Source organism: Mus caroli, unplaced genomic scaffold, assembly GCF_978045245.1.
Source record: "Mus caroli unplaced genomic scaffold, Mus_caroli_1 scaffold_10, whole genome shotgun sequence".
NCBI classification, from domain to species: domain Eukaryota; kingdom Metazoa; phylum Chordata; class Mammalia; order Rodentia; family Muridae; genus Mus; species Mus caroli.
Genome location: NW_028227265.1, coordinates 38,188,034 through 38,210,471, shown reverse-complemented (window position 1 = coordinate 38,210,471; position 22,438 = coordinate 38,188,034). Strand labels below are relative to the sequence as shown.

Genomic DNA, 22,438 nt, shown 5'->3' with positions numbered 1-22,438 from the left:
TGAGATAGGGTCTCTGGCATAGGCTGGTCTTGAGCTCCCTATGTAGCTGAGAATGATCTGAATCTTGTGGCCTGGTATCCACCTCTCTAGGGCTAAGACTGTAGGCGTGTAACACTACACATGGTTATATGATGCCGAGATACAACCTGGGGCTCTGTGAACATACTCTACCAACTGAGCTACCTCTGCAGCCCAATGTAGTGTCAGTTATAGCTTAAATCTGCTAGTGATCAAGGCGTGGAAGACTAGAGGCAGCACGAGATAGGAACAACTAGATGCTGCAGAGGGAGAAAACAACCGTTTCTTTATCCAGTGGGTCTTGAGCATGGCAAACAACGGTGCTACAGCAGCTTGCTTCTCTGACATGCAGGGACATTTCAAAGGGAGAGGCCTGGCAACTCATGTTTCTGTAGCATCCCAGGTGATAGCCAGACTTCAGGAAAACTTATTTTGATCTGCATTTCAGCAGAGAACCATTATCTGTGAAGCTTGAAGTGACTGGGGAATCACCCTCAGCTCTGAGCCTTCTACTTATTTTAAAACTCAGTAAATAAAACAAAAATCTATACAGTCTGGCTTTATATTGATGAGGAAGTAAAATGAAAAAGAAAGGTATTACTGGGAATGGCTCTTAAGGCTGCCAACAAGGCCTGAGGCTTCATTCCAAAAGAGATACTTTCTGTAAAAGGCACAACTTTCAAAAAAATCTGTATTCATTTCACATTTTGAATACCTTTACTACACTTAAAATATCAGCTTGAAAATAAATGGCATTTCAGAAGCCGCTCTAAAAGATATGTTTTCCTCTCTCTATGTTCTCATTTCACATAGATCCTTAAAAACAACAACCATAGAACTGATATGCCAATAACTTAAGCTAATTTTTATCAAAGGTAGAATTACTTAGACTTAAATGAACTCCAAATCAAACACATATACTTTTAAATACTACAGATTATTTCTTTACAAATTTACTTAAAAATGAAGAACATATATAATTTCGGTGTCTAGCCAAATAAATACATATGCATGAGTGTAAGTGCATATATACATGTGAGTCTTCTATCATTAAAAACATGTACCACCCAGAAAAAAAACTTAGCATGATGAAACAGGACAAGTATACATTCCCTCAGATGCCAGCAATTAGAAACAGTAGTGTTCTAACAGTATGCGCACTGCAGAAGATCACCAGCAGCTAATCTGGCAGGGACATCAGAAGCGGTGTGTGTTTAAATTAAGAGCAATTTAGCAGCCTGGTTTTTCCAAACCCACAAAATACTGGTGTAAATCAGCATAAGTCAATCTGAATTTAGTCCGCTGCTATCTTCCCTCTAAATTTAGGCCTACATTCCACTGCAGTTTCATGAGGAATTCCTTTTGAATTTACTATATTCCTCTCTGCTTGGAGCCATCTGCGTAGCTATAAATGGTGAACCACATCTGGCTCCATTTTCATTGTAAGGGCTGTATACATGATTAAATCTGCATATGAGGGGAGTATTTAAGAACGTTTTATTCATGGAAATGTTCTGTATTTACCACCAGGGGCAGTGAAGGGAGGACGACTGTCTCTGTCCCCACTGCCCTGGCATGTTCTGTGACAGCCTCCAGGATGGGCTGGTGTTGCCTGTGCTCAATAGCATGTCCACTAGCTGCTCTGGGTCTCAAATATACTGTTAATACACACTCTTGATTAAAACATGATATGGTCAAAATAAAAGCTAAAGAAGTCTTCTCTACTCTCTCATCTTCTTTCTCACAGAAAAACTTTGTTGCTTTGACATTCCAGGCCTTCCTCGTGTGTGAAATGAGGGAGTCTAAACCCCTCTTCCATAAAGCAACCCACAGGTACTCCAGCAAGAGGGCTGCAGACAATCAGAGCTCATGCTGCACAAATGAGTGGTCTATGGGTGGCTAGCAGTGCTTGTTCACAAACTGAGCAGATTAGAAACTTATTCTGTTCAATTCTTGAAAGGGTCACCACAGTCAAGTTTAACAAACAGCCATTAGACCAACATCTCTTGAAAAATTGATACCTTAATGTCACTTTCAACACAGGAATCCTGGACCCAGCATTAAAATGAAAACTTGGGAGTGGATGGTAGCAGTAGTGGTTTGCACACATAAGTGCATGCTTGAGCGGGCCTGCGAGTACATGCATTCTGCTCTGTAGGAGAGGCTCAGAAGTGTGGTGTACTGCATTCACATGGCCTTCCCAGGTTATGTGTATCCACTGTTGTTGAAGGCCTACCGCATTAACTAGCTCCCTGGCAACTCAAACTATACCAATTTCAGAGATGGGACTTAGCCTTACCATATTATTGCATGAAGTTTCTCTTTTAGCACACAGTAAGATTTAATTGCAAAAAATTATTCTGAATCTTAAAACTGAACATTTCTTGAAGTTCTTATTTCTTGGCATTGTATCAAAAATGTTTAGCATATTAAAGAAGTCTCATACCAAGTACTAACATGAGGGTTTTATCTTACCACATGATTCTCTAATATGTCACATGTCAAGTAATAAACACATTCAAAATTTCATTTAAAAAAGGAAGATGAGAATGCAATCTGCAAATCATCTTTTCTCCTGAGAAGCAGCCAACTTTGAATAGCAAACACATGCTCTCCTTTAAAAGCATGCTATCATTGTGACTAAGCAAACAAGTAGCGTGTGTAGTTTCTGATTAACATTAATTTCAGCAATGACGAATAAGAGTGTAATGAGAAAGGAGCTGGAGAATCTAGGGATAATGGTGATGTCTGTGGTTTCGCTATGCTTCTGAAAGAGTATTTAAAACGATCAGAGGGTTCTGACGTTCTACTTACGGCAGTATATACATGGTGGACTTCAGGCTTAGGTGCCATTGGGTTTTTGACATTCTTTTGATGCTCATTACAGCCAGTTACTTCTATAGAACTCATTTAAAATCTACGTGGAAGCAGCCCAATCTGCTTCAGTGTGCTGCTGAAAATATTGCAGCAAAGCCCAAAACATTCAAAACAAAACAAAGCCCTGAAAACCTTCAAAGCCAGATTTGCATTCTTAGATCATCTTCTACTATGGAAAGATAGAATTTTATGGTGATTAAGTAAAGATGAGAAAAATATGCTTTGTCAAAATTCCACTTATGTATCATTCCCAGATAAGTCTAATGTTTCTATTCCAGGAAAATGTGTCCAGTAAATTCTCAAGTTGGAGAGAAGTAGAAATTTAGAAGTAATGGCCAAATGACACTTAGCATTTTGTATTTAACTATGTTAAATTATTTATAGTTATAAGATATTCAAGATATGTATAAATCAACCAACATCTCTGCACGTATGACAGGTCCATTATTTTATGGATGCTTCTTTTTCACACAGATGATTTTTTCCAATGCAATTAAAATCAGGGAGAGTGATGTACTGGGGAAAAAATATCAAGTTTTAGAGTTGAAAGAATTGGGTCCAGTTCTACATGGCTACCCTAGTCGTGCAGTGCAGTGCCTGCACAAGTCTGGCACCTGTCTCAGTTGCTTCTCTTATAAAACACAGGGCTCTCATCATTTTTCACCTAGGAGGGCATTGTACAATCTCTATGGACACCTGAAATTTTAAACATATGATTATAAAACATATAGAGACATCAATGTAAATAAACACACAGTTCCTTAGAGATGGAAATATAAACCAGGAGGTGTAATAGATTCTTAGGTCAAGCTAATTAAGGTCAATTAGAAAGGGTCTGGTACAAAATGGTCTAAAAGGAAGTCTTGTGCAATTCCACATAAAGATGTTTGGCCAGAGGGCCCTGAATATTTAATTGGTATCCTACTGTTGCTAATCCTTAACAAATAGACAAAAAAAAAAAAAAAAAAAGGTACAAAGCATTGCAATAATGCTCAACGCTGACTGAGATCATGTTTCCATATAACCCAAATTCCCCACGCTCTGTAAGAATTAAAAAATTTAAATGTATACTAATAATTAAAAGATTCAAGGTATACTTATAGCACAGATACCATTTTCTGAGGTTTCACTATATTATCTATATGAAGCAATGATTGCATATCAGATAAAACATATTTAAGCATGCTAAGTCTGCTTCCATCTTATTCCACACTTACCACCACACATACTGAAAAAAGTGGTAACAATTACACAGACAAACATCAATGGACATATCAGAATCATTTAACCAGACTTAGCAATGGGGGAGAATTTTGTTTCAAATATTACCAGAAGGGGTTATTTTCTAAAGTACTGTAATTATGAAACATTAAAAACTGAAAGTAGTTCTTCAAAACTCATCTTGCACTGAGGTGTCCGAGTTTCTCTTTATAAGGAACACAGATAAATGCAAGATAACCTTTGCAGACCACATTTTCTGTCTTCTGAAAGCCCAGTAGAAAAGACTGAAGCTCAAAGAACTTCTTCAGGTCTTCAGAAGACATCACTCTTCAAGAGTGCACAATGCCTGTGAAAGGTCCACCCCTTGTTTTATCTTCCTTGTCTGTATCCTGAGCACACAGACGCTGACAGTCCATGGTGCTGTGAGGACTTATAGGAATGGATGCAGACCATCCCACATGATCGACCTGCCTCCAGTCAACAAGGGACACTGCCTATTACTCACAACAAACAACCTGGTTCTCTGAGAGATGACATGCTACAGCTCAGTTAAAACCCAGTGACTAATGCCTTTAAAACACTTATTCTTCCTGTCATAGTCTGTTGCTAGTTTTAAAATCAATGTCAGACATATAACAATAATTCTTTGATTAAAAGAGCTGAAAAAAGAAGGAAACACATAGAGTTGTGATTTACCTGTTATAAAGTTTATCATAGTTTTCCTTTAATAGTTCTCGCTCCTTTTCTAAATCATTAATTCTATCCTGCAGCTAAAATGAAAATAAAATTACAAAGAGTTTTCATGGTTCAGGGTTAGCACTCTGGACTCTGAAAATAAAGTTATACATTAAGTGATTATCATATCAACCCACATGGTAAGAAAACCAGGCAAAGCCCGCCACTCATTTCTGACCTGACTCCTCCCCTGCAGCTGCTGACTACAGCACACACAGAGCCTGCATTCAATTCAGTGTTGATTTCTTCCATGTCGTTAAATAAACACTAAATTAATATTCCTGTTTTAATGTAGTAGAAACGTATGCAGTACTTTATGACAACATGAGCCAGAACTCAATGAAGAACGTGCTAAGAGCTTTCTGTGAAGCCCTGGAAACACAGTGTTTTTACTTTTTACCCTGATGAATTCCATCATTATGTTCATTTTGTATTAATTTCCAATTGGCCCATAAAAATGAGTATTAACTATTCTTTGAGTTCATGGTTCAAACAAGTTTGTTAGTAACTATTTAATTTAAGGACACAATTTCTCTTGCTACCTGGAATCTATAAATAGTAGCATATTTTAAGAATAATTAAAATTGTATTCTCTTAAGAATAACCAAAATTTTATTCCTTATTTCATCCTAGATAACACTGTAATTTAATTAGATCACTACAATTAAAATGTGAATTGTTATATTGTAGTATTGAAGGTTTTATTAATAAATATGTTCTGTTGTCACTTTTTTTCTATGGAACAAAGTACTTAAAATTCTTCTTTATTTTCAATATTCTCTTTTGAAAAAGTTTAACAGACTTTAGAAAAAAATACTGTGCTAGTTGGGAGCTTTAAAAATGGCAACAGTTAAAAGAAGGGTAAGTTTTCAAACAACCTCCCTGAAAAAGATAATTTCACAAGATTGCCGACATAGCAGAGCACAGCATCTCCCTTAGAAATCCGTCATTCCTCTCATTTCGTCCTTGTGTCTCAATGATCAGGAAGCACCGCGTTTAGGAAAGCTCTGCTCTTCAGGCCACGTGCTATCACGTTACTTTTCGTTTTGCTCCAGGCTCTTTATCCCTAGATAAGCGGTGGCTTTCAGCGAGTTTGCAGGTATTTTTACAGATCAGTTCGCCATTCACATTCTGTACTAGCTACTCTACCCTGCTGCATTCAAAATACCAAACCCCATAGTTGAGGATGTTGACAGAATTCAGTTTTGGAACGGTTTCTCTTCTACTTTCAGAGCAGTTCCGGAGAAACTGTCCTGCAGCAATGAGAGCAGGTCCCGGAGCTCACCTCCTCTACTCTCCTTTCTGAAAACCTCACCGAGTGCAGCTGCTTCTCAAGGCTGCAGCACTTCAGACGCTGCTCCTTAAGCTGCATGTTCAGCTCATCTCCATTGGCCATCAAGGCATCATGGCTGATCCTGAGTGTTCTTTGCTTCTACAAAACAGAGAGAAAACTTAAGCATTTTAACATCAGACTCTGAAAAGTTCATTACAAGTCTATCCATGGCTTTACCCTGGACATTTACATTGCACAATTTATTTTTCAAGTAATAAACAACGTATGTGTGATACAAAGAAAGAGAAGGTCACTCAGTCATCACACAATGCAAATGGTCTCCCCTTTTATTTGCCTGTAGGTTTTGACTAGTTGACAGTAACCAGTAAGTCAAATGGTTTCAGTAACTTTTTCCCCCTTTTTACTCTGGCTATAGCGGTTGGGCATGCTGTCTAAAAATGCTTCAGTATGGGTCAAAAACTGCTGATCACAGATATGGAAATGGGAAGGATTTGCCATCAGAGAATAAATAAACAATATTGAATGGTAAGCTTCTAATTTTAATACAAGTAAGTTTTTTAATTCTGTAAAAATATTTATTCTGCAAAATATAATTCTGCAAAATAAACCCTTCTTAATTTTTAAAAAGTTTATATGTGAGCATGCTTTACATTCAATGTCACATACTTAAATGCCATATGCTTTTTAGAATAAATACCAGGTTAATATTTATAATAAGGACTTTTGTAGACACCATTTGATCATAATGTGAACTGCCTCCCCTGTGTAAGTCCTAGTGAAGGCTTTCTTAGAGCTGATCTGAAGTTCTCTAATCTGACCTGTAAGCCAGATTAGAGAACTTCAGATCAGCTGTCATCACTACTATACTATCATAGCATGCTACCTGTAGTGTCTTTCCTTTGAGGTCCCCCATCATCGAGGCTGCTGGCTACACCCCTCGAGCCTTGTCTCTACACTACTCTCCAGAAGTTGTGCCTGCACTGTAGCAGACAACACTGGCTATTTCATTCTTTGAACAAATACACCAGGGGTCACTGTTACATGGGAATGGAGATAGCCAAGGAAGTCGGAGAATCTAAAATCATTTTTCAACTCCTGTCTTAACTCCTTATTTTGAATGCTTTCTCCTACAGGTGCTTTTCGTGGAGAGAGACCTATCCGCACATGGACAGAGGCAACTAACACTCCCCCTCACAAAACAGTTCCCTCTCCTATCCATTTTTGTTTCCATACAGAAGGTAGTCATACTTAGAATTAAAGGAGGTGCATATAGGTTGGAAGACATCACTTAGGGTATAGCTGAAAGGCATTTAACTATTGACTTCAATAGTGAAGCACACATCATATGACCCTCAACTTCACAACAATGTACAGCTTTCCTTGTGTCTGTACTTCAAAGAAAGCATGACTTAATATAAATTTGGATCATCTGGGATGTTTGGAGCTCATTAATTCTAGGACTTCCGTTAATTATGCAGTACCAATAAATAGTAGCCTGTGCTGGCACATCCCTGTGTTCCCACAGTCACTTGAAAACCATCCCGAGGGTGGGAAGCCTGAGTACTGTCGGCCTGAGCTGTCAAGGCTCAAGAGAAAGAACTGACAGCTGATACCAGGGGGTACTCAACTACCTTCTGATAATGGTGGTGACCAAAGAAACACAAAGCAAAACAAAACAAAATCCACATCAAAGAGAGATTTAACAGATGTAATTATTGAGCTCTTCTTAACTCTGGTCTTTATTGCACACATGAGAAAAGGAAGGCCCGTGAAGGCCCGCGCCAGTACAGAAACATCCTCAGTGCTGCAGGTCCACTATGAGCTGAGAAGGAATGTTCCTGGTATGAGAAGATTTATGACAGATGCAGTTACTAAAATGATTTAGATATTTATAAAAACCCAAGTGGCTTCTTAGTAGCTTTTATGAATAACATACAAAGAGAAGTTACATACATTTAATATAGCAAACATTAAAAATAAAATTTTAGCACAATGACCATTATTAAAAAATTGTTGAATCCTTTTCATCTGCAAATAGAATAATCACAGTACCTCTTGAAGCTGAATAAATTTTCCTTCTATGACTGAAAGAGCATTGCTTTTCTCCACTAGTTGTTTATGAAGCTTAATCATTTCTACATTGTCCCGAATATTTGACCTTCAAAGTGTGTTTAAGAGAAAGAAAAAAGTTAAAATACAAGTTAAAAGGAAAACAAAAGCCACATATGCATGCGCACATACATATACCAACTATGGTTGATTTACTTGTACATATTCAAGTCACTTAAATTTTCTGTTATTGTAACTTATGGCAGATTATTTAGGATCTAGCCAGTATCCGGCCTGGAAGGTATGTAAATAGACCATCCGACCTTCCAAACTTGACGGCAATGCTGGCTTCATCACACTCATAGCAAAGACCGACAGCCACTTTAGGGTGTTTTGAAAGACTACACAAACCCATCAATTTTCAGGCAGCAGCATCTACCAGCGACCTTTATGCTTCCTTAAAGAGCTGCTCTGTTCCTCCCGTGAGTGCAGGAGAGGCAGTGGCATCAGTCACTCCCTACCATGCCCTCTGCACACGCAGTATCACAGATTATCATTTATTGGAGTTTCCTCTTGGAGTTTCAACTTTTCAAAACATTTCCCAATAAGTGACTTAGCATTTTATACTAACAATGCCCAAAGCTGGCATTTAAATATGTTGCAGCTGTGCCTTTAGCTGTAAGAGATTATTTGATGTCCACAGGGTATATAGAAACCTTATATGCTGCAATACTATTTCGTATTTTTCCTACTGAGATTAAAGCAAATGTAGAATTTAACAGGAAGATCTTGTTAAAGGTTAATCATAGATCTAAATGAATACCTGTTCTCAGAAGGCATTTATTTTCTTGACAGAAAAAAAGGTTCCTTAATTTAATGCCTCATTTAAACTTTTTTTTTTTAAATTGTGAGGCATTGATTTTAAGACTTCACTTTAAAAAATATAAAGGTAAAAATTTTAAATTCAGAAAATTATTTCAGTGTTTAAACTAAGTAATTTTACTTCTAAGGCTTACCTAGTATGCACATATTGGAAACATTGTCACAAGGCCCGACGGAACCAGCAAACGCACTACAGAGCTCACACATCTGTAAACCAGCTGAGGACTTGAAATACTTCATTCTCCTCTTTGATATTTGAAAGTTCATTGTATTTTGGCATTGCACAGTTAGTTGTCCTCACACAGAAGATAAACAAGTCCAAGAACTTGGATCTTTCCCAGGGCACAGTCTTAACACAATGTTAAAATAATTATGTGTCTAAAACAAGTTATCTAGCAGTTCTGAGCACAGAGAAAACAGTGTGCTTATTGCTATTTTCCTTGTTGTTACATTTTTCATTAAACTATGAAGAAAATGTATTCTAAATAAAATATAAGGAAAAAATTCAAAACCATTTTCATTCAAAATACAAAAAAATTTGAAATCAAAATACAATGTACTTATTTTCCCCAGTTGATTTAACCTACTCAATAATGTGTAGCATTTACTGATACAGAAGGGCAGAATATGATTCAAAAATATATGTATGTCTGTGCACCAGGTGTGTGCCTAGTGCCCCCAGAAGGCAGAGGGCATCAGATACCCTGGGCCTGTAGTTACAGATGGTAACAGGCTGCAGTATGGGTCCTGGCACTGGAACCCAGGTCCCCTAGGTGAACAGCCAGAGCCATCTCTCTAGAGCCTTCCTCAGTTTTTCACTCTTTTTACTGGGTGAAAGAGGGAGCTAAGGATCAAATCCAGGCAGCTACTCTGACGTTTTGTTTTAAAGTAAAATTCCCAAGAAGAATCAAATGCATTTTTAAATAAATGTCAATAACAAGCAGTTAAATCTCAGCAGTCAGCTCATTGTTACAGCATTCCTGAACATGGTGCTGAATACTCTTTGTATGGCAAATGAGAACAAGGGTTTTAAAAACTGTAATGTTTAGACTGGTGGAGTTCCACTGAGCATTTCACTGAACACCTTGGGGTATGGACTTTCCAAAATGTTTCTAAGAAAAGAGGCAAAGCATTTTATACTAAGGATGCCCAACTCTAGGCATGAACACAACTGTATTTGGAAACAGCAATAATAATATGGCACTCGGTCAGTTCACCACAGAGCACAGATACTCTGGACAATGCAAAACCTCCACTTCCATGAAAGGGCTTGGTGGTTAATAGGTACTCTTATTACAAAGCATGATTTCTGAGGACATAACCTGAAGATGATAATTTGTCACATACAAGTGCTGGTCAGAGATATAAAGTATGCCCACATTAAAATCAGCCATGTGATACTGGTGGCCTGGTGGAAATGATGTACAACTGAGTCACTTCAGACCAGATGAACAACTCAACATTTCCCCAAGGATAAACTGTAGGGAAAGACGAAGGATGGAGGCAATAGTAAGGGAGAGAGATGTCACAAAAGGCTGATGAGAATTCCGGAAGTAAGTGAGCAACAGGCATCACTATTCAGCCAGTTGAAGACTGAGATGTCTGTGGAACAAAATCTCAGGCTGGCTTCCTCTGAGGAAGAGGTAGAGGAGTAAGGTATCAGCAATGCAGTCAGAGGTCGCCTCATAAGCTCACTGATTGTCTCTTCACATATGGGAGACAATGTTCCCGGGAGGACGATGTTCTAACAGAGAGAACGATGCAGGGTAAAACACTCAGATGAACTCTGACAGATGTACAACAATTTCTATGAGCTACATACATTACACATGGTAAGATAACCGACAGATATCAAGTGTTCTAATTAAATGCTTTGTAAACATATTTCTCAAAAGCTAAACAAGGATTTCGAAAAATGCTAAAAAGTTAAGCTGGAGAATGCAGTGACTTTCTTTTCTCTTTGGCTTTCTCTTTTTATAGACATGATTTAGAATTGTGATCAGATCTTCCGAAACTATGAGAAAAGTTGTTGGCTCCTCTCTAGATTAAAAACAAGCTGAAATAAATTAGACTTTATGTTGAGAAAAAGCAACCCAGCTCAACAACCTGTGTGCCAACTTTCTCCTGTATAATTTGAAACAGTCAAGCAATAAACTCTGAAAAAAAATTTTCGAGTGGAAGCCTTGAAAACGCTTGACTCCAGCTTTGCTACTGGGCGCCATAATAAATCCAGAAACTTAAAACCCCAGATACACTGGAGAAAGAAAACTTTCAGTGGGGTATGTAATGTATAGTCTAATATGAAAGCGTAAGAAGCAGAAATCTTTGCTCCAGTTGAAGCCTCATATATTGCGTTCCCCAGAGGCTCCCCTCCCCTCCTTACCCACTACATTTCATTCCTTGCTATAGTAAGGAGTATGAACAGCATAGTACTGAGGATGAGGAGAGACCCCGTTACACAGAAGCTGTGCTGGGAGATTCTGGGAAGCAGTGCTTATGAGACAGAATGGAAAGATCACTGTGAATAATAGTTTATTCTGGCTGAGTCCGAAGGATGAGGCTAAAAACAATCTCAGAGTTAAGAACATTTTAATATTCCTTTTAAACAGCTGTAGAAACTTGACTATCATATTGTTGAAAGAAATGTAGATCACCAATAAATGAAGAAACAAACAAAACACTAGCAAGGATGTTTTCGAGAGGACTACAGACATTTCTAGTAAATCAAGCAGACTGACTTTCCCTAAAATTGTCAAGAATGGATGTGCAGGGTAATGGTTTTGCTCAAAATCATTCCTTGCGATTATGGGTACAGATGGCTCCCCTATTTAAGACTGCATAAAGGAACACATGTCTATGTAAGTTTAATTTGCTAATACAGCATAGTTCTCCTGGTGTTGGGGCAAAGCACAAGCCATAGCTTCAGTATTTTCTTACTGTCACTGTGCACAGGAATGGAGGGGACAGCTGACAGACTTTCTGAAATGTCTGTTCTTACACTGATGTGAAGAGAACGGGCATGCCCCAGTGCTGGCCTGGGCAAGAGCCGCCCAAATCTTGGCTTACCTTCTAGAGATGGCCATGTTTAGGATCAAGTTTAATGGACTTCAATTGGAAGTTTATTGTAACAGCCATGGGAATCTGGGACTTTTTTAGTATTTCCAAAAGCTCAGTGGGAAATGTGCTTTTTACTGGCTATTAACTTTGCAAAAGTGAACTGAAGGGTTTTCTATTTTTTAAATTCTGCTTTATAGAATTACTCTAATCCAGTGTAAGAGGAGGTTATTTCACAAATATCTGAAAGAATAAATGGAATGATAGCAGTTCTGATGAGTATAAAATGAAAAAAAATCAAAGTTGGGAAATTATTCAGATATACAAGGTCTTGTGAGTACATGACTTATTTACAGAGTGGAGAACTATCTACCCATTTCTTTTCTCATTTATAAGAGAAATAAAGAAGTTGGACAAAGTGTTTAGGTGACTGAGTCAACACTCGAGTCTAGTTTTAAGACCTACAAATTTCCCTTTTAAGTGACTTTCTCTTTTTAAAATAGTCCTTCCTAAGTTTTCATTTTCTATGCACTGTGACATGTATGCTAACTCACTAGTTATAGGTCCAACAATTTACATGAGCACTGGAAAAATGTGTTAAGCTGCTATCCAGAAAAGACTTAGATAGTATTAATAAAAAAGAAGGAGAGAGAGAGAGAGAGAGAGAGAGAGAGAGAGAGAGAGAGAGGAAGGAAGAAAAGCCATAGGGACAAAAGAATATGGTATTTGGGCATAATATTTGTTGTTAGAAAAATTCTAAATTATTAAAAAAAAACAGTAGGGGAACCTGGTGGTATTTTAAAAATGACAGATCATCCCAGCATAATAATGTGTGCATGGCTATCCCAGGCCCCTGTCATCCTTCCATCAGAGAACCAGATGTGCCCTCTTAATTAGGGGACCGGGCAATCAGGCAAATCCAAATTGAGGGGTATTCTGCAAACAGCTGTCAGCGGACTGGAAAAGTGCAGGGACCATTCTAAAATAAAGGGAACTTAAAAGGCACGGCAATGAACACCTGATCCTCATTGCACCCTAGATGAAAACAAAACAAAATATACTACTGAAAAAACAAAGCAAGAAAAGACATTGGAGCAATCAGAACAATTTGCCTACAGACTTAGACTGAGTAGTAAATGATGCTACTGGTTAATGTTCATTAAAGGTTCTGAATAACTGTTATGTAAGAGGACGCTCCAACACCTTAAAATCTCCCAAGTGTAAGGCAGATGATGTAATAACAAAAGCACCTTTCTAACAGGGAAGGGACAGACAGATGGAGGCAAGGGAGGAAAGGAATGTGGGGGAGGAGGAAGAGGGGTTAGAGGGAGGAGACAGAGGCTGGTGATGAAGGAAATAAAAAAGAAACAGGCTCCTTTACCACTGAGATAAGGTAAAGGTGAAAGACACTGGTGCTCCCCTGCCTACTCCGTCTTTCCAGTAGGTTTAGTGTTTTCCAAGTGAAACGCTGGGGAGAACTTAGAACGCTCGGAAGTAATCTTGTCTGTGCAAAAGGAAGAGAGAAGCCCAGAGGACAAGCTGTTTCTTATAATGTATGCTGGCTGCAAAGAGCCTCTTAGCTTTAAGATTTGACAGTCTGCTGTCTGCCAAAGGGAACAGGGCAAGTAAGAGAGTCTGAAACGTATATGGGTTACATTTCCTCCCTTGGGACATAATGGTACTTACATGATTTTTAATTAAGAAGATAAATAGTACCCTAATATTTATTTTTAAAGAAAGTACAAACTAGTTACACATTTGCTAAGGGTATAAATATTTTTGGAGTTGAAAAAAGTAAATAAAAGGTAAAACTGCTCTGATTTTAATGTTCACGTGCATGTGTTTGCTGGTTAATGCTTCGCATTTAATTTAAGACAGCCTTTTTAATAAGCAGAAAATGTGCATTTTTATATTGTTTAAATTTTAATATGGATTTTTGTTCAAAACAACAGACATTCAGGCTACTTGTAAATGATACAAGATTTTTTGCTAATGAGGCATTATGTAGAACATATGCAAAAATCACAACTCAGTCTTCCAAAATAGACCACAACAACAGGAAAAAACATGACTTTAATAAAAAAGAGCAGCACTGGGATTTAACTTCAAAGCAATTAAGGGCTTTGGATAACCAAAAGTTTATGTCAAGCTGATGCCAAACCAAACTGGTCTATTAAACACATACTACGGAGAGTTTCTGTGCTGTGCTATGAAAGGCTCTTTGCCATAAATACCGAGCGCCGCCACTCTGCAGATTACAGCTACACTAGATTCATGCTTGAGAACAAGGGTCCAACATCCAGATCAGACTTCTAGAATTTCAAATCTGAAATAATGTACCAGTGGAAGAGAAGTTCAAATATGTTTTCCATTTTGTGATTTTTCTCTATAGTAAATTATACCAAGTTTTACATTTTCCCCCAAGTTTTTCAATAATTTTCTATTAGCCTCAAAAAGTTGCTATTACACATAAAAATTTGAGCTACAAGTAAACTTAATTTTTAAAAATCCTTGAAGACCTTATTTCTTTTGTTTTAAAAACTGTATTCAAGAAACAATATGCTATTCAACAGAGGTATCTTTCCTTCTAAGCAAATGTGTATTTTCAGTTTTATAAAATCATTGAGGTAAGGTACTAACTGGCTTATTTCTTTAGCTTCTGTAGCAATTTTTCTTTGCACATAATTTTGTTTCTGCTTCTAAGAGTTGATATGATAAGAGAGATTGCTTCTTATGTGAATTATCTAGTCCCATGGAAGGCCAATGTTCTGTCGTTTGTTGGCCACATTTAGAGTCTGAAAGCATGTGGCCTTGCCTGTCACTCTCTTTCTGCCCTGCTCTAGCCCAGGACTGAAGGACCTGAGTATCTCCTCCTCAGTGAGTCCTCATGGCCAGCTCTAAGGTGATCAGCTCCATCTGGACGAGGAGCAGCTAACACAGCCCACCTTGTTGTCTGGCACCTTGAGGAATATAGTAGGGAGAGTGGTTCCTGATCACCTTTTACCCAACTACTGACTAAAACTGACAGGGCCATGTCCAAGCCTGAACCTGCCCTGAGGAAAACTGTGCCTGCTGGGGCTTTGTGTGTATATGTGAATGTGCAGTACAGAGACGCCTGTTTGGCACCTCTCTTTCTCCACTGCACTCCACCTTAGTTTTTGAGAAAGGGTTTCTCACTGAACCTGGAGCTTGGTGGCTAGCTAAGTCCCAGAGAGTCTCTTATTTCTGCCTTCTTGGCTCTAGGTTCACAGGCACATGCTGTCATGCCTGGCTTTCTACACAGGTGCTTAGGATCCAAACGCCCATCCTCACGTTTGCATGCAAGCACTTTACTGACTGAGCCCCATAGTGCATTTTGTAATAATACTTAGAAAGCACACACAGATATGAGGCCTGGTCCTGTGGCCTTGTTCGTCACCAGGAACCATCCCTGTTTTGTAAGGAGGCGGAGTCTAAAGCAGTTCTTTCTGGGGAACGTGATTAATACCTAGTTATTCAACCTGATGTAAAGCCAGGCTTTTAATTATGCCCCTAATTTACATATATTTCTCAAAAATTTCATCTTTCTTCTGCTATGCTAAAAGAATGGTATATGATTTAACTAGACATAAAGATCTCCTTATATAATGTAGTTTTACAAACAGCTTTTTAGGAGTAGAATATTTTTGAAATTACACTAATCTTTTAAATCTAAGGTTTTCCATGTAATTTTTAGTATACATAAACACAAACAAGAGAGATGGAGAACTGGCTGAGTATTCGCAGCACTGGCTGCTCCTCCAGGGGACTGAGTAGCTCACAAGCACCTGTAGCTCCAGTTCCTGGGGATTCAGCACCTTCTTCTGGACTTCGTGTGCCCCAGACATGTGATGCACATACATACATACATGCATACATACATGCATGCAGTCGAATCATCTATACATATATGATGCACATACATACATGCAGTCAGATCAGCTATACATATAAAAAATTAAAATAAAAAATCCTTAAAAACTCCCAAGTCTGTAACTACACACTCTTTCCTCATATTCTTCACATATTACCACGTAGGATTAGTTTGTTAATACAAGATGAGGGCTGGGGACATGGGTCAGTGGGAAAGGCACTTGCTACCAAGCTGCCAGATGACCTGAATTGAATTCCTAGATCCTATAGGGTGCAAAGAAAGGAGTGACTCTTGTAAGTTATTCTTATATTTCCCCAGGGATGCCTGCACAATACATGTGTGTATTCTTGTACACAGAGACATGAAATAAATAAATGCAATACCAGAAAACCTTTCTTATATTTTTATTTTTTAAAAAAAAGACAGGCACCACTCTATCTGAAATGAAAAGTTAGTCAATATTACTAGGTTTTTAAAAGGAGGAATCTGACCACAGAGTATCAGATAGTTCACAAAGAGGAAATAGAAGTTAAGTCACTAAATTTGATTTTAAAAACATTATGAGATATGTCACAAAGACAAATGAGATACCACTACCAAAGGCAATGTGTGGATTTTATTTGGGGTCCACTAAAATGATAGCAGAAAGATATCTTTAGGCAAGTCTGAATAGAAACTGGCTGTTAGGTGCTATGAGAGAATGACTATTAATTTTGTTGAGTATAGGGACACCACCTCAAGTGTTTGTGAGAGACTGTGTGGCTCGGGCTACCTAATCGACAGAAATAAAAGTGTAAGTTTAGATGGAGTAAGACTGGTAAGATGTTAGTAACTGTTGAGGTAAGCGCTCTCTCTCTCTCTTTCAAACATATCTATTCCATAAGCTACTGTCTTCAGTTTTGTCAAAAGAAAAGACTGAAGAGCAGAAGGTAAGTGAAGAGAGACTGGTGAACAAGTCTTGTTCAATGCACAATGGCAACACAAAATCAACAAATGGGATCAGAACCAAAAATTCACAAAGGGAGACAGGAACAAAAATATTATTTTATAAAACATTTAAAAATGAATGGTGGTAAGGAAATACTGCCAAGGTGCACCATAAACCACAACAATGTGGGATTTTCTTGCAAACTGAGTACAAGGAGACGTGCATCTTTGTGGTTACAAACTGCTGCAGCATCATGGAACCACAAGTCTGAACAAAGCCCAAAGTAAGACTGGATGACTACACACGGTACAACAGTACAGCTCTTGTCACCCATGATGTAAATTCTGAAGTCTAGACCAGTGGGGTACACAAACAAAGACAAGATGAGAGTGGCCGCCAGCCATAGGACAGCTAGGGAAAACCACCCTTTCTTCACAGGAGTACTTCATACTGTTAGTAGGTCTACAGAATTTCTACCCAAAGAATATGAAATAGAAATAGTTTAAAAATGGTTTGGATTTTGGATCATGATTTATATTTTTATGGGTCTTGATAAATTATTTAAAATTAATTTTGAGCATACCAAAGTGACATTTCAGTTTTAACATACCTCTGATCTGTAGCTTGCTGTTCTCGAAGCTGAAGAAGAGATAGCTCAATTTCATTTTCTTTTCTCTTCAACTGAGTTTTCAGGATCTCTGCCAAGTGCTCTAACTCTTCTATCTGGCCTCTCTGTGACTGAATAACATTTTCTCTGAAATGAAGAGTCTTGATAAGAATTTGCAGATTGAGGAGAAATTTGTAGTACTTAAAGTCCATGCAAAGATAGTTGTTTACTATAATACAGGGCAAGCAAAGGTTAATAAAGTCGCTTTCCTCCCTTTGTATAGAGTGACATAGTGACAGATCCAATGTGATGACTTCCCTGGGACAATTCAAGAGATGGCCTTTTAGAAGCTACTGTTTTAGGCAATGGACTGGACTGGTTGCATTTAGTTCAGTCTGTACTGATCATCTACTGGGTACTGTACAATAATTTTAATGTTTTGTTTATTTATATGTGCACAGCTGCCATATCACCCAATTAATATTTCAGAGAGTAAGCATCAAATGTGCAAACATTAGGGTTTCCAGCATGCTTTACCTCTCCTTGTCTGGCAGCATCCCAATGCAGTGAGCCTTGGGAAAACTGCTATGAACCCTAGCTTTTCTCTTGATTATCTAAGAATGAGAAAACATTTCATCTTTTATTTCCTTACAGGTTGACTGCTAGTGTGACTGGTATCTGAAGTACACAAAAGAAAACCTTTCCAATCTGTATCATATTTTTCATTGGTAGTGTTCTAAGGTTGGTGCTCTTTGTGTAATGCTTTCTCTCCTTCTTTAATGTTCTGACGATCCAGGTAAAGGCTTATGGATAAGTTCATTTGTATAACTCACTTATACCACTAGGTGCTGATGAACTAGAAAAAGGAAGATGGATGTGGCAGAAGGATTGTTTCTGAGACCATGACATGAAGAATTCAAGTCTCAAAAAAGCACAGGAAAGCCAGAGCTGAAGTCCATGTGTCAAATACTCCCAAACATTCAAGCCATTCCTCTTAATGCCTCTGTCCTCCCCAAAAGGGGTGAACCAGAATCTAAAATATTATCTGTAACTTCTTGGGAATAAAAATTTTGTCTCTAAGATAGGTAGTGGTGGCACATTCCTTTAATCTCAGCACTTGAGAGGCAGAGGCAAGCAGATCTCTTTGAGTATAAGGCTAGACTGGTCTACAGAGTGAGTTCTAAGACAGCCAGGGCTACATAGTAAGAACCTGTCTTAAAAAAATTAAGAAAGAAAAGAAAAAGAAAAATGTTGTCTTTAAAGCTCTAAAGCTGGGACTGCTCTAAGTGATGGGACTTTAGGCTATTCCTTTGGTGGTAAAATTAATAGAAATCCTGCTATCAGCTAGATAACCTATCCAGTCCTTGTATTTTACTGAGAACAAATCATATAATGGCTGTTATTACTCCATAGAACTAGCCGTATTTTAGTAAAGCAAATTATTTATACATACTCCGATTTTGTTTACAATAAAGGAGAAGGAAGGATCAAATAAGACATAATCGATATACAAAGTTCTAAAATGACCATGAAAAAGAATACATACAAATTTCTTATTTCTCCTCTGGCTTCTTCAAGTAAACTATTGCTGTATTTTGTGAGCGTGGGTTGTACAGTTTCTGCTTCATCTCCATTTTGAAATCTTATACCTAAAAATAAAGTAGTAAAGTATTATGGAAAGAAAGTTAGAAAAGACAGATCCTTGATTTGCTGTGAGTATATTTATAATAAATACTACATGTGTTCTTACAAAGAGCAGCAGAATTGCAGGCTAAGGGGACATGAGCCCTCAGCTACCAGCAAGTAGTACTGGAAACACAGCAAAAGCACTGTCCACTGAACAACTCTGCTAAAGAAACCATCTAGAAATAAGTCGATTCATTTTGGGACTTAAAACTTCTTTTTTTTTTTTTTTTTTTGTTTTTCGAGACAGGGTTTCTCTGTATAGCCCTGGCTGTCCTGGAACTCACTTTGTAGACCAGGCTGGCCTCGAACTCAGAAATCCGCCTGCCTCTGCCTCCCGAGTGCTGGGATTAAAGGCGTGCGCCACCACGCTCAGCTATTAAAACTTCTATCTCAAATTAAAAACTACCATTTTTAATTTAGGGATTCATAATAAAAAACAAGGACATATGAAGGAAATAATTCAACCTAGGGTAAAAACAAACACTACTAAAAGAATGTAGCAATGATATAACTATTGACTTTCTACTAGGCTCACAGGTAGTATAGACGCTCAGCCATCATCAGAGAGGCTTCCTCCTGCAGCAGACGAGAACCAACACCGAGACCCACAGTCAGACAGCAAGCAGAGACAGAGACAGAGACAGAGACATTGGAGTATTCAGTGCACATGCACAGCACAGCACATGACACTGGAAGTCAGAGGACAACTTACAAGCCAGCTATCTCCTTCCACTTTGTGGATCCTGGTGACTGATGGCCGGGCACAGGCTTGGGGCAAGCATCATCTCTCTAGTCCCTGTTTAGTGTTTTTGATAGTGGTCTTCTATATTTTATCATAAACATCCCTTGATCTTACATCCTTAATTTATGTCATCTTTTTTTTTTTTTCTTATTCAACCTCAATAAAAAAAGCTATCTTTTACAAACAGAAATCGGGCCAGACAATGGTGGCCACACGCCTTTAATCCCAGCACTTGGGAGGCAGAGGCAGGCGGATTTCTGAGTTCAAGGCCAGCTTGATCTACAGAGTGAGTTCTAAGACAGCCAGGGCTACACAGAGAAACCCTGTCTCAAAAAACCAAACCAAACCAAACCAAACCAAACCAAACCAAACCAAACCAAACCAACAAACAAAAAAAGCATACATCTGAGGGCAAGTCAACATTAAGATCTCTTACAATAAAGCAGTTGCCTACAGTATTTTCTAACAGAAATTATCACATGTGCTGCTATGTATGGGGTATACACGGTTAGTCTCAGATACTTGGGAGGCTGAAGAAGACAGATATTTGAGCACAGAAGCTTGAGCTAGCCTGGGCAACAAAGGGAGACATTCATCTTAGAGGAAAAAAACATTCTATGAAGTTTGACAAGGATAGTCTACTTGTTAAAAGTCAGACATACTTTTAATTATGTATGCTGCTTTCTAGTTCTAGGATGATTAGCATTTAAGAGAAAAGTTTAACAAATGGTGTAGAATTTAAGTGGAGACTGGACCAAGATCTGTCCAAGACTGGCACAGAAAAAACTCTGTAAGAGAGTCTAACCTTCTCAATGAGAAATTTCACCATTTTAAGTTGATGGATGAAGATAGACCCCTCACTCACTCTCCCCGATACAGTCATTATCTACTGCTGTAAACTACACTGGAGAAAAGGAGAGGCTCTGCCTAAAACATTACAGACTTCACTGAGCTACAACTGGCCAGTTATATGGAAGGCTATAATAATACTAATTCTTAAGCTCTTTCTATATAATCATGGGCAAAATAAAAATTAGCAGTGGAGTTAAAAGACTAAGCTCAAAAATATGTCAAAATTTGATTATTTGTTAGTGACTGAGGTCATTATTTCTAATGAATGGTTATTGCATATCCTTTTTGGTTCTGAGATGACTGTCTGATATAGTTGAGGAAGGCCTCAAATCTCATATCCCCTTGTCTTAGTCTTTTAAAGAATAATTCTTCTTCTTCTTCTTCATCATCATCACCACCACCATCATCACCACCACCATCATCACCACGATCTTATGTGTAAACTGCCCATTTTTGCCTGTGTGTATGTCTGTGTGCTCACAAAGGTCCGACAAGGTGTTAGATACCCCAGACCTGGAGCTGTATATAGCTGTGAGCTGTCATGTGGGTGCTGGGAATAGAACCCAGGGAGAGCAGCCAGTGCTCTTAACCAATAAACCATCTCTCCAGCCGCTTGCCTCAGACTTAGAAGTCCTAGGTGCTGGATTACGGGCTTGTACCGTGCCTAGGTACCAATGGCTGTATTTTAAAGGCGTATGTACTTACACACGTTTTTGTTTCAGTGGTTCTTCATAGTGAGAGCTGTGTCTACATGTCAGTTCCACCTGAACCAACACTTGCCATCATGTCTTTCATGTGCAAGCAGAGAATAATGGTGTCCCCACAGTAGTTTCTGTCCCCACAGCAGTTTCAGGGTACAAGTTTCCTTTGGCTAGAGAGAATCTTGGGTACAGCCCCATCTCAACCCAAGATAGTCCTGAAAACTCGGGCCCCTGTCCCAGTGCCAAGGGCAGCCTTGAAGAGGGTACTGCTCCTGCATGTTTAAGGTTAATGCTGGGAGTGGCTCCTCACATGTCATGATTAAGTATCCCCCACCATTTAGACACAGTGCATGATTTCTGCGTCCCAGACTTTACACATGGGGAAGGGAATCTAAATCACAAAGAGGACACAAACAAACACAGGAAGATATTAAGTTTGTAAGTTATGTTTTTAAAGACTGATGCGCTATGGGTCATTTTAAAAACACTGTTTTAACAGAGGGAAGGGTAAACTGGTCTCTTTGATTTGAACTGTAATTTAACACAAGTAGCTTGCTGTATCAATGTAAAGTGTGAGCATTCCTTTATTTAGCATGAAAGGCCTGGCCGTCCTTCCTCACCACCTTCTCCACTAACATCTGTAGGTGAGAAAACCAAGGTTCAGAGGATGTGACTTTTTAAGGGCATGTCCCTAAGTGAGGAGCTCCCGATATTATCATCATTCCATTTTACAGATGGGGGAAATGAGGCTGAGAGGTCAAGGGCTGCCTTGATATAAAAGGATGATTCACGGCAGAGTGGGTTTTCTGATTTATAATTCGCTGTGCTCACTTTGATTGTACCCAAAGGCTACTGCAATCTCACACTGCTGGCAACGGCTAAGCCCTTTCATCCTGCAGC

The 22,438-nt window shown here is 38.6% G+C and overlaps 1 protein-coding gene across 2 annotated transcripts in view; it reads right to left on the bottom strand.

Annotated features, from left to right (window-relative positions):
* Rpgrip1l (RPGRIP1 like) overlaps positions 1-22,438 on the bottom strand; it is a 106,814-nt gene that overhangs the window by 75,031 nt on the left and 9,345 nt on the right. For both annotated transcript variants that reach the window (XM_021171160.2, XM_085843711.1), the window contains exons 5-9: positions 19,104-19,206; positions 17,561-17,704; positions 8,198-8,303; positions 6,137-6,283; positions 4,813-4,886 (exon numbers count right to left, since the gene is read on the bottom strand). In XM_021171160.2, coding sequence (XP_021026819.1) covers positions 4,813-4,886; positions 6,137-6,283; positions 8,198-8,303; positions 17,561-17,704; positions 19,104-19,206 — 574 coding nt within the window. The remainder of the gene's footprint in view (positions 1-4,812; positions 4,887-6,136; positions 6,284-8,197; positions 8,304-17,560; positions 17,705-19,103; positions 19,207-22,438) is intronic.